The sequence below is a fragment of the Sciurus vulgaris genome, assembly GCF_902686455.1.
Source record: "Sciurus vulgaris genome assembly, chromosome: 16".
Lineage (NCBI taxonomy): Eukaryota > Metazoa > Chordata > Mammalia > Rodentia > Sciuridae > Sciurus > Sciurus vulgaris.
Window position 1 is genome coordinate 35864244 of NC_136477.1, and position 12144 is coordinate 35876387.

The 12144-nt window shown below is 33.6% G+C and overlaps 1 protein-coding gene across 2 annotated transcripts in view; it reads right to left on the reverse strand.

Moving 5' to 3' along the window:
- Positions 1 to 3242: 3242 nt before the first annotated feature.
- The window catches only part of ZCWPW2 (zinc finger CW-type and PWWP domain containing 2), a 119482-nt gene continuing 110580 nt past the window's right edge, over positions 3243 to 12144 (reverse strand). Inside the window, exons 6-7 of one of the 2 annotated variants that reach the window (XM_079114008.1) lie at positions 11698 to 11822; positions 3243 to 8558 (exon numbers count right to left, since the gene is read on the reverse strand). In XM_079114008.1, the coding sequence (XP_078970134.1) occupies positions 8397 to 8558; positions 11698 to 11822 (287 nt within the window). In that variant the 3' untranslated portion in view covers positions 3243 to 8396. The remainder of the gene's footprint in view (positions 8559 to 11697; positions 11823 to 12144) is intronic. The other variant, XM_079114007.1, reaches the window with a different exon arrangement.

A 12144-nucleotide genomic window follows, 5' to 3' on the forward strand; every position in this document is an offset into this window, starting at 1 on the left:
TTACTGTGGTTCTCAGAGTAGTATTGAAATGCAAGTTTTGTAAAAGAATGAATACCTTATAATCCCTTTGAACTCAGCCCAAATTTGCTATTTGTTCCATGTTTCTAATCTGCATGTATTCCTATCTTTTGAATAGCTTTATGAATATCAGAATCCTAGAGTTGTCCTGATTCCTGCCCTTTGTCTCATCTTTATATTCAATCTCCAAATCCTAATATCCCATTGATGTTAATTTAGCTTCAATCTATCCACTTACCACTGCAGCACCACCATAATTCATGTTCTCAAAATTCAACAATTTCAGAACAGTCTACTCAATGGTCATCTGTCCACTCCTATCCATACTATTGCTGATGTGATCTTTCTCAAAGCAATTGCACTGTCTAAAACTCTCTGATTAGTCCCTCTAGTTTCCAGGGCCATTGTAAGTTCCTTAGCCTGTGCACATAGTCCTCTGATCTGCTCAAGCTTTGGTTTCAGTTTTTACATGCTTAGAATATGCTTTCTCTAATTCTCCACCCTTAGAAATAGACAGAGAGAATCCTACAGCAGGAATGGTAGTTAGATGTGCATGCATACACATTTTGAAATGCATAGACAAGACTAAAATGACATCTACTAAAATTGCTTATGGGATTCCTTGAAAATGATGTAATTATTTTCCACTGGATCTTTACCAAAGCAATTATCTTAGTTATACAAATTTATAGTTGTCAGTAAAGAATATTATAAAATATTAGCCATAGTATACATAAATAGAATCCAATTAAGAGGGGGTTTTCAAGATGGTGGAATAGCGAAGGTTGCTTTCCTGGCTGCTCCATGGCATGAAAACAAGAAAGCAGACAGGTAGCTTCTCCACAAGGTGGGTGAACAAAAAAGGTGGGAAGACCTTACTAGAATTTAAAACTTGACATTCAAAAGTAGACTGGGGACTCAGGACGTTGGATATAATAAAATAAGGAAGAAATTCCCAACAGCTCAGCCATTGCCACAGCTGGGCCAGAAGCACCAGCCAGAGCAGTCCCTCAGTGAGCAAAGTTTTAAATGAACAAAGAATTAAAGGAACCCACATTTTTAGGAAGCCCAAGGTGTGTTTGGGTACAGAGCATTTAGAGAGCAAGGATTATGCCTGACAAACCTAAAAGGTTTGTTGCACAATATCCTTGTGTGAAAAAGAAGTTGCCATCTCTTTAGGTGGCATTCAGAGGACAAAAGAATGAACCACTCTGCAGCTACAGCATGGAGACCACAGCTGAGGGAGTCAATTCCTGACAGATCCGAGTTTGGCCTGAAATACAGGCCCAGTAAACACACGCTGCCCAAGATGGAATGTGCTTAAGTGACCAGGAGAAAATTAAATGTGGAGATAGATTTACACAGGGTCAACTATGATGGAAACCCACCTGGTTTGACCCTTCTTCCTCCAATCAGGCTGCTTGCAGGACTGGCTGGGAGAGACTTTTGAAGGGTGGGGGCAGGAGAGATTGTTTAGAGACTGAATGTGAGACCAAGAAAAGGGTCCACAGGTGACACAGGGAACTAAGAATTGGCTCCAGCACTACGTGAGTGAAAGAAACCCAGGAAAGACCCCTGGAACAGTCTTCCAGTGTGGATCAGAAATTACTGGGCACTGGAAGTGCACTGATTTAAAATCTCTAGACCAATTGGCCAGTCAGAAAAGACCCTGGAGGTCACCTAAGCCTAAACCCTGCCTCCAGGAATTCTAACTGTGGGATTATCTCTTTCATGCCAGCAATCCAGAGGGTGTAGCATCATTCTCCAGACAACCCCACCTAAAACTGCTGAGCTGTAAATCTTCTGAACTCCAATGGAAAGAATTCTTCAACTTTTCATCATGTTTTTTTTTTTTTAATTCTTTTCTCTGTGACCTTAATGGTACCTGAACATTTATATATATTCATATTTGTTTTTGTTCTCATTTCTAGAATTTTTGAAACCAGCTGTTTTTCATGGATTAGTTTTTTGAGGACTAGGATGTTTGATTAGTATATTTTACTTTTGCTTTATATTTTGTTTTTTAATTTTTTAAAAATTATTACTTTATATATTTTTTTCTCTTACCTATTTCCATTGATTCTCTTTTCTTCTCCTAATAGCCAAACTCCATTGTTCTCTCTTTCACTCTTCCTTTAATTTTTCACTTCTATCTTCTCTTCTCCTCCCTCATAATCTCATACTATCACTTCTATTCTCTCCCTGTCCACCACTTGAAATCATTAACCATTTTGCAAACTTACTGTTTTTATTGTAGACAATAACTGATCATATAATTTGTTTATTGTGATAATTAACATTGTAGATGTCATATTAGGAACTATTTGGTTTAATGTTGTACATTGTTAGCATTGGTTGTTATTTCTTGTCTCTACCTATACAGTGAGGTACTGGAAAACTTCAGAGACAGGGTAGAAACTCTACTGCCTCAGATCCATATTGTTAGATGGGCAGACAAACAACATGAAAAAGCAAGGGAACAAACTGCCAAGATACTCTAATAACATAATCCATTGTTATTCAATGGAGACCACACTGAAAGAAATGTCAGAGAAGGAGTTTAGAATATACAGAGTTAAACTGATCTGTGAAGTAAAGGATGGTATAAGGAGTGAAATCAGAGAAAAAACACAGGAACTGAAAGATTACTTCAATAAAGATACAGATTCTTAAACAAAAATAATTAGAAATCCTAAAATTAAAGGTATTAATAAACTAAATTGAAAATTCAGTTGCAAGCTCAGCAACAGGATAGATCACTTAGAAGATAGTTTCAGACAATGAAGACAAAATATGTAATCTGGAAAACTAAGCTGACCATGGAGAAAAGATGTTAAGAGACCATGAACAGAACGTGCAAGGAATACGGGATAACCTGAAAAGACAAAATTTAAGATTTATTAGGACAGATGGAAGTCTTGAAGATACAAATGAAAGGAATGCACAATCTTTTCAATGAAATATTAGAAAATTTCCCAAACCTAAATAATGAAATGAAAAGTCAAATATAGGAGGCTTACAGGACCCTAAATATACAAAATTACAACAGAACCACTTCAAAGCACATTATAATGAAAATGCTTACCATACAGAATAAGGATAAATTTTAAAGTTTGCCAGAGAAAAGTCAAAGTTAACATTTAGAGGGAAACCAATCTGGATCTGAACTGATCTCTTAACCCAGACCATCAAGCTAGGATGGATGTCTTGGAATAAAATATACCAAATTCTAAAAGAAAATGGATGCCAGCCAGGAATACTATACCCAGCAAAATTAAGCTTCAGAACTGATGGTGAAATAAAAACATTCCATGATAAACAAAAGTTAAAAGAATTTACAATTTGAAAGCCTGCACTATAAAACATACTCAATATTTCATGAAGAAGAAATGAAAAATAAAAGCAAAAACCAACAGAGGGAGGAACTACATTAAGAGAACAATGAATCAATGGAAAAACTGATTCAAATTAAAAACCAGAAATAAATCAAAATGACAGGGAATAAAAATCACATCTCAATAATAACATTAAATGTAAAAGGCCTAAACTCATAAATCAAAAGGAAACCAACTGGTAGATTAGATTAAAAAACAAGACCCAACAATATGCTGTTTCCAAGAGACTTACCTCACAAAGACATTCACAGACTGAAAGTCAAAGAATGAGAAAAAGCATATCACTCACATGAACCATGTAAACAAGCAGGGGTTTCATCCTCATATCAGATAAAGTGAACTTCAAGTAAAAGTTAGTCAGAAGGGACAAAGAAGGACATTTCATACTATTTAAGGGAATTATACATCAACAAGACATAACAGTCATAAATATTTATGCCCTCCAAAATGGAGCATCTATGTACATCAATCAAACCCTCCTCAATTTCAAGAAACAAATTGAACACTGCATGACAATACTGGGTGTCTTTTAACACACTTCTCTCACTAATGGATAGATCTTCCAAACAAAAACTAAACAAAGAAACTATAAAACTAAATAATACAATCAATAATTTGGACTTAATGGACATATATAAAATATTTCATACATCAATGAGTAAATAATACACTTTCTGCACAGCAACATTGATCCTTCACTAAAAGAGACCATCTTATACCACAAATACAAAAAATAGAGATACTACCCTGCATTCTATCCAATAATAATGGAATGAAATTAAAGATCAATAATAAAAGATAGAAGTTACTCCAACACCTGGAGACTAAATAATATGCTATTGAATGATGAATGGATAGCAGAAGAAATCAATGATGAAATAAAAAAAAATACTTCAAGGTGAATGAGAATAGTGATAGAACTTATCAAAACATCTGAGCCACTATGAAGGCAGTATTAAGAGGAAAGTTCAAGGCATTGAGTTCATTCATTAAAAGAATAGAAAGTCAAAGAACACATTACCTAATATTATATCTCAAAGCCCTAGAAAAAGAAGAACAAATCAACACCAAAAGGAGTAGAAGACAGGAAATAATTAAAATCAGAGCTGAAACTATGAAATTGAAACAAAAGAATCCAAAAGATTGACAAAGCAAAAAGGTAGTTCTTTGGAAAAAAAAATCAATAAAATTGATAAACCAGTAGCCATGCTAACAAAGAGAAAGAAAGAGAAAACCCCGATTACTAAAATTCAGGATGAAAAAGGATATGTCATAATGGACACTACTGAAGTACAGATGATAATCAGAGCCAATTTTGAAAATGTATACTCTAATAAAAAAATCCTGAAGACACTGGCAGATTTCTAGAGACATATAACCTACCCAAACTAAATCAGGAGGGCATAGAAAATTTAAACAGATCAATTTCAAGCAATGAAACTGAAGATGCCATCAAAAGCCTACCAAGAAAGAAAAGCCCAGGACCAGATGAATTTTCAGCTGTGTTCTACCAGACCTACAAAGAAGAACTAACACTAATCCTCCTCAAATTATTCCATGACATAGAAAAGGAGGGAACCCTTCCAAACACATTCCATGAAGTCAGTATCACTTGATAACAAAACCAGACAAAAACACATCAAGGAAAGAAAATTTCAGACCAATATCCCTCATGAACATACATGTAAAAATGTTTAATAAAATAGGGCAAATCACATACAAAAACATATTAAAAAATGTACCATGATCAAGTGGAGTTCATCCCAGCGGATACAAGGTTGGTTCAACATACAGAAATCAATAAATGTAATTCATCACATGAATAGACTTAAAGACAAGAATCAAATGATTATCTCCATAGATGTAGAAAAAGCATTTGACAAAATACAGCATCCATTCATGTTTAAAATACCAGAAAAACTAGGGATAGTAGGAACATACCTCAACATTAGAAAAGCTATGCTCAACCCAAGGCCAACATCATTCTAAATGGAGAAAAATTGAAAGACTCCCTCTAAAACTGAAACAAGACAGGGCTGCCCTCTTTCACCACTTCTATTCAACTCTGGCCAGAGCAATTAAACAAAATAAGGAATTTAAAGGGATATAAATAAGAACTCCTCAACCTGTCTCTATTTGCTGATGACACAATTCTATATTTAGAAGATCCAAAAAAACTCTACCACAAAATTTCTTGAACTCATAAATAAATTCAGCAAAGTGGCAGGATATAAAATTAACACCAATAAATCAACTGCATTCCTATACATCAATGATGAATCCACTGAAACAGAAAACTAGGAAAATAACCCCATTTACAATAGCCTCAAAAAAATAAAATATTTGGGAATCAATCTAACAGAAGAGATAAAAAGACCTCTATAATGAAAACTACAGAACACTAAAGAAAGAAATTCAAAAAGACCTTAGAAGATATAAACATCTTCCATGTTCTTGGTTAGGTAGAATTAATATGGTCAAAATGGCCATACTACCAAAAGCACTATACAGACCCAATGCAATTCCTATTAAGGTTGTGATGACATTCTTCATAGAAATAGAAAAGCAGTCATGAAATTCATTTGGAAAAATAAGAGGCCCAGAATATCCAATGCGATCCTCAGGAAGAAACATGAAACCAGAAAGTATTACAATATCAGATCTTAAATTATACTAAAGAGCTATAGCAACAAAAAGGGCATAGTATTGGAACAAAACCAACATGAAAACCAATGGTATGCTATAGAAGACACTGAGACAAACCCACACAAATACAGTTATCTCATACTAGACAAAGGGGCCATAAACATACATTGTAGACAAGATAGCCTCTTCAACAAATGGTGCTGGGAAAACTGAAATCCATATGTAATAAAATAAAACTATACCCCTCTCACCCTGTACAAAATTCAACTAAAGTGGATTAAGGACCTAGGCATTAGACCAGAGACCCTGCACCTACTAGAAGAAAAAGTAGGTCCAAATCTCCATCATGTTGGCTGAGGAACCAGATTCCTCCAGAAGACTTTGAAGGCACTAGAAGTAAAATCAAGGATCGATAAATGGGATTTTATCAAATTAAAAAGTTTCTTCACAGCAAAGGAATCAATTAAGAACATGAAAAGAGAGCCTACAGAATTGGAGAAAATCCTTGCTACCTGTACCTCGGAGAGAGCATTAATCTCCAGGATATATAAAGAGCTCAAAAAACTTAATATAAAAAAATTACCCAATCGATAAATGGGCAAAGGAACTGAACAGACACTTCACAAAAGAAGAAGTACAAATGGTCAACAAATATGTGAAAAAATGTTCAACATCACTAGCAATTACAGAAATGCAAATTAAAACTACACTGAGATTTCATCTCACTCCAATCAGAATGGCATTTATCAAGAATAGTTGGCAAGGATGTGGGGAAAACCATACATTCATACATTGATGGTGGGACTGCATATTGATGCAACCACTCTGGGAAATGCTATGAAGAGTCCTCAGAAAACTTGGAATAGAACTACCATTTGACCCAGTTTTCCCACTCCTCAGCATATACCCAAAGGATTTAAAATCAGCACACAATAGTGATTTGGCCACAACAATATTTCTAGCAGCTCAATTCACAACAGCTAAGCTATAGAACCAATCTAGGTGTCCTTCAGCAATGAATGGATAAAGAAAATGTGGTACCTATACACAATGGAATATTACTCAGCCATAAAGGGCAATTATGGCACTTGCCAGTAAATGCATGGAACTGGAGACTCTTATGCTAAGTGAAATAAGCCAATCCCAAAAAACCAAAAGCCGAATATTCTCTCCTGATATGTGGATACTGACTCATGATAGATGGGGTTTGGAGGGAATCAGGGGTAGGAATGGAGGTTCACTGGATTGGACAGGGAGGAACAGGGGAAAGACAGCGGGGATGGGAAAGGGAAAGACAGTAGAATGAATCAGACATAACTTTCCTATGGTCATATATAAATACGTGAGTAGTGTAACTCAACATCATTTACAACCACAGGAATGGGAAATCATACTCCATGTATGTACGATATGTCAAAATACATTCTATTGTGATGTATAACTAAAAATGAACAAATGAAAAAAAATTATGTGAGACATTACATGGCAGATAGGACACATTTATACTATACTGTTATGGGCTAAATTGTGTCATACTCCAAAATTTCTAAGTCTCAGTGTATGAGAATGTGACAGTATTAGGATATAGGGTCTTAAAGAGGTAATTTTTAAAAATGATGCACTTTTAACTTTTTTATATTATTGGATTTTTTATAGTGCATGTTTAACTTCTCTTTGTACATTTTCAATTACATTTTCTCATCCTCACCTTCAGAGATACTGATTTAGCAGGGAAAGTTCCAGGATTCTTCTGCTCCAGTTTCCTGGAGACTGTTAAATAAGCAGTTTGAGGAACCATAATTGAAGTAATTGTTTGTATTATAATGAGGCTATTGACATTTTTGTCTTTTAAGAAATCTCCAACTTTATTATACTACCATATTTTTATTATTTCCTTTTGTTTTATAAGTTTAATTCTACTACAAATACACGTTCTATAAGTATATTAATTAGATTTGAATTATCCCTAAGAATTGTAATAACATAGTCAGCCATTTTAGTACTTTGCCATACTTGAATAAATGACCTAAATAATCATTGGGAAGTATGTATTTATGAGGTAAGTTTCATAAAACCATTCTGTAAATAAGGCAAACAGAAAATCTACAAAAAAGAAAATAAAGCTTTTTTTAAACTTAAAATTCTAACCCTTACTTCAATACTTCAATTGACTGGCTCTCACAATCATGGATATTTTCAAAACATAAAGTATAAAGTTATTACAAATATCAACTTTTGTATGTAATGTGTATCTATTTCATCAAACATTTTTAAGTTTCTGAATTCAGAAAATTACTAGTGTTTTCCCAATTAACTTCTGAAAATATGTGTAACACCCTAAAATTCAGACATCAAGGCATCTATTTCTTTAAACTTATTAGTTATATTCTCAATACATTCTCCAGCTCTTAATTTCATCCCATCAATTACAAGATAGTCCTCTTCATGTTGATTTTGAAATGGGCTGCTTGCAGGAGCTTCAGGGATGCATTTAGATAACTGTAAAAACAACCATATAAATCATCAGAAATATATCATATTTACTTGATTATTTGAATAAAATGTAAAGTGGCAGAAATTCCTCAAGCCACAGGAGTGTATAAAGTTTTTTTTATTGGTGGTCAATGATTCTTACATACAGTATAATATATAGTAAAGGTATTTGTGTAGGAGTAAATTATTAAGTTCTGTCTGTATTGCTCAATATTATCCATTTTTACTTTTATGCTTTGGAAAAAATCACTTTACTTTTCTCTTAGTTTTCTATATTGGCTTATTTTGAAAATCATTATAGAGAATACAGATTAAGAATGATTTAGTCACATTTTTTGTGGTTACCCTCTCATAAGCACCTATATTACTCACAAATAGTGACAGTTCCTCTAGCTTAGTGGGTAAGGGGACTGGTGAAAACAATTTCTTAGTGCACATGCACATACACATATGAGATCCATAACTTCAAGGCTCATTAAGGGCAGGGCTAATTTCTCATTCAATTCAAAGGAAAAAAAGAATGTACTTGTAGTTCATACAAGTATTTTAATAGATAAAAATGTACCTTTTAATCCAAATAATTATGCACTAAACTGTCTTATTTGTATATGGATTATCCAATTTGTGAATTATTCTGATTTATAAAATTTGAAATTAATTTCTTCCCATTGCTTGCCAAATCTGGGCATGTCAACCAGTGTTAATATTAGCTAAAGAAAAACATAATTAGAAAGGTGACTCTACTGAGGAAAATAATCTCATAAAGCATTTCAATGACAAATAGAAAAGTGTTTTGATTATCCATGTGTGTATGCTTTTTTCCACATTGTGGTTCTCATCTGTTGGTGTAAATGCTTGAGAGTAATCAAATTGAAATCTCACAGGTAAAATGAATGATGAAAACATCATTAAAATTACAACTTTGAAAATAGCTCACATAATATCTTCTAAGAGAATCAACATGCTCAGGACTTTAAAATTATCAAGTGGCTCTTCTTGGCATGTTTAGCTGGAGAGACTACTTTCTCCTAAAAGCCAAAATAATCTCTAGTTTTAAGTGAAATTCCCTTTGGAAGGCACATTAATTCTCTGAAATAACCAAAATGAAAAAAAAAAAAAAGTGAAATCCTAGAAGTAATAATTTCTTTACTTTTACTCTGGAAACTGTTTCAGTTTTGCTATTCAGTTTCATTGCTATTTTCCTCATTTAAAAGTGAACAAGACCCTAAATATCCTGAACCTGGCATGAATGCCAGACTTACAAAGCTCAGTGTGCACAGCAGCTTATAAACCAGTCAGCAGGAGGCAGTCACCTGCCTGCCAGCAAGTTAAAAAAATTAATTTTTATGATTCCTAAATTCCTTTTGAAATTATAAAATAATACAAGAATCTAAAACAAAAAGTAAGCTCCTGCCTAGTTGTGAATTAAAACTATGTATTTTACCTTAAGAAATAAAAATCAGAAGTAATTTTCTGTTCTATCAAGTTACTAGTTACAATGGCAAAACAGAAGCCAATTCTGTGACTGTAAAAGCTCCAGGACATCACTCTAAAAATCGACCTGGCTGTATTTTTGAAAAGACAAACGGCCTAGGATTGAAAAAACCTGCACAAAACCATATGGTGTTCAAAAAAGGCACATAACTGCTAAAAAAGAATAATTTGTATGTTAATTGTATGTATATAAAATGTATGTCACCAATCTATAGATCTTGTTCAATAAAGGGTAAGATCCATCTATAGAAAACATTTTTTTTTTTTAAAGAAAGGAACCTTAAAATGGGATTTATAACTCATGCAAATTCAGGTAAAAGTTGGCACTGCTGGTGCTGATTAAGAAAACTTACCATGTTTTTCAACTCAGTAGTAGTTGATACTAATTTTATTCTTTTAATACATTTATCTCATAATGGTAAATTCTGTATATTTTGTTAATTTCTAACTCAGTGAAGAAAGTGTTAAAGACTCATCTTTACACATGTTGACATTCTAACTGAAATCATGCAACTGAACAGTTTGCCAAAATGTATAAACCATTTAGAAATGGTTCTAAATCCACCTTCTTCTGCATCTGACAACTATCAGACTTGGGGATAGGTAGTTGCTCAAAGCAAGAATGTGGGAAAATAAAAGTGAAGTAAGAAATTTTTAGTGTTCATGCTCTCCAGAAACTGTCATAGCCAATTCTCATCTATAGTAGTTAACCTGAGGTGGCAGATCTTATAACAAACACTTTTCCCAGTTTACCTTATTTAATTCCTAAAACAATCCTCTGAGGCAGGTGACAAGCAACTTTGCTAAATTACAAAAGTCCTTAGTGATAAAACAGGAATTATACACCAGAGTCAGTCTCAATATGCTCTCTTGACTGCAGGTACACTATGTATCTGAAAGAATGAATCAAACCTTGATATATACAACTCCGTACTGTCATTTTTCCTTCTTACTAGTTAGGGAACAACTGTATGCCTGGTGGAAGTCTACCCTGTGGCTTATTTTTTTTTTTTTTTCATTGCTGCTCTGTATTAAGGGCCTGGGTCTTATATCACAAATCCTCATTTTAGTTGTAGACATTAAATAAAGTAAGCACATATGGCCTTTCTAAGCCCAACATAACTGGTTTAAAAAAAAAAAAAAAGCAGGGGGTTGTGGAACATAAACCTATAAATGGTGAAACTTATTCAATGAAAAATTCTACCACTACTGTTTCTAATGAGGTTTTTCTGTAATAGAGGTCATCCTGCTGCATGATCAGGACAAGGAAGATTTCCCAGTATGTTGTTACCCTTTTCTAGTGAGCTACTGTTATTGTGGCCCCTTCCAATTGAAAAGATCAGAAGCTAGGGAGAGGTCTGTCTGAGTGAACTACAGTTACAGTGAACCTCTTCCATCTTTCTTCATTACAAACCCAAAGATCTCAAATTAAAAGAACTTCTCTACTTAAACACAGATGTTTTTTCCAACACTGAGAGATGTATTCTGATTTCTCAACAGACCATTTATCATTCACTTCATGATAAACAAGGGCTCAAATTTCAGATGTGAAAAGGGCATTTGTATAATTAAAGTGTACAATCAGAAACAATTCTGCCATTAAAACAATTTGAAGTTGCTATTTAGGCCTGATAATAACTATCAATACTACCTTTTCTCCTGCATTTATTTCTTCTCCACATTCTTCTTCAGACTCATCAGGTGTTGCTGTGGGCTCTAGGGCTTGCTGTAGCATTTGCTCCAGCTCTTTAAGTAAAACTTCTGTCTCAGAGACAACTAAAGAAATATCATTAACATATCAAATATGCTACACATCTTAATTAATTTGATACAATTCATAATCTTAACCACCCAGAAAGAACACTTCTAAATGCTAAAGGATAAGAAACTAAATATTTCATGTAATTTTTACATATGATCTTTGCTTGATACAAAATTATTATTATGCATTTTCAAATTTTATAATTGTTCTTTGAAAAATATAGGTGATATTCTTGCTATGTATATACCACAAAATAACTCTGGAATATAAAAAGCTCACCAGAAGTTGTTATGTTTTATTTGTTGTTGTTTTTTAAATAAGGAACTCAGGGAACCA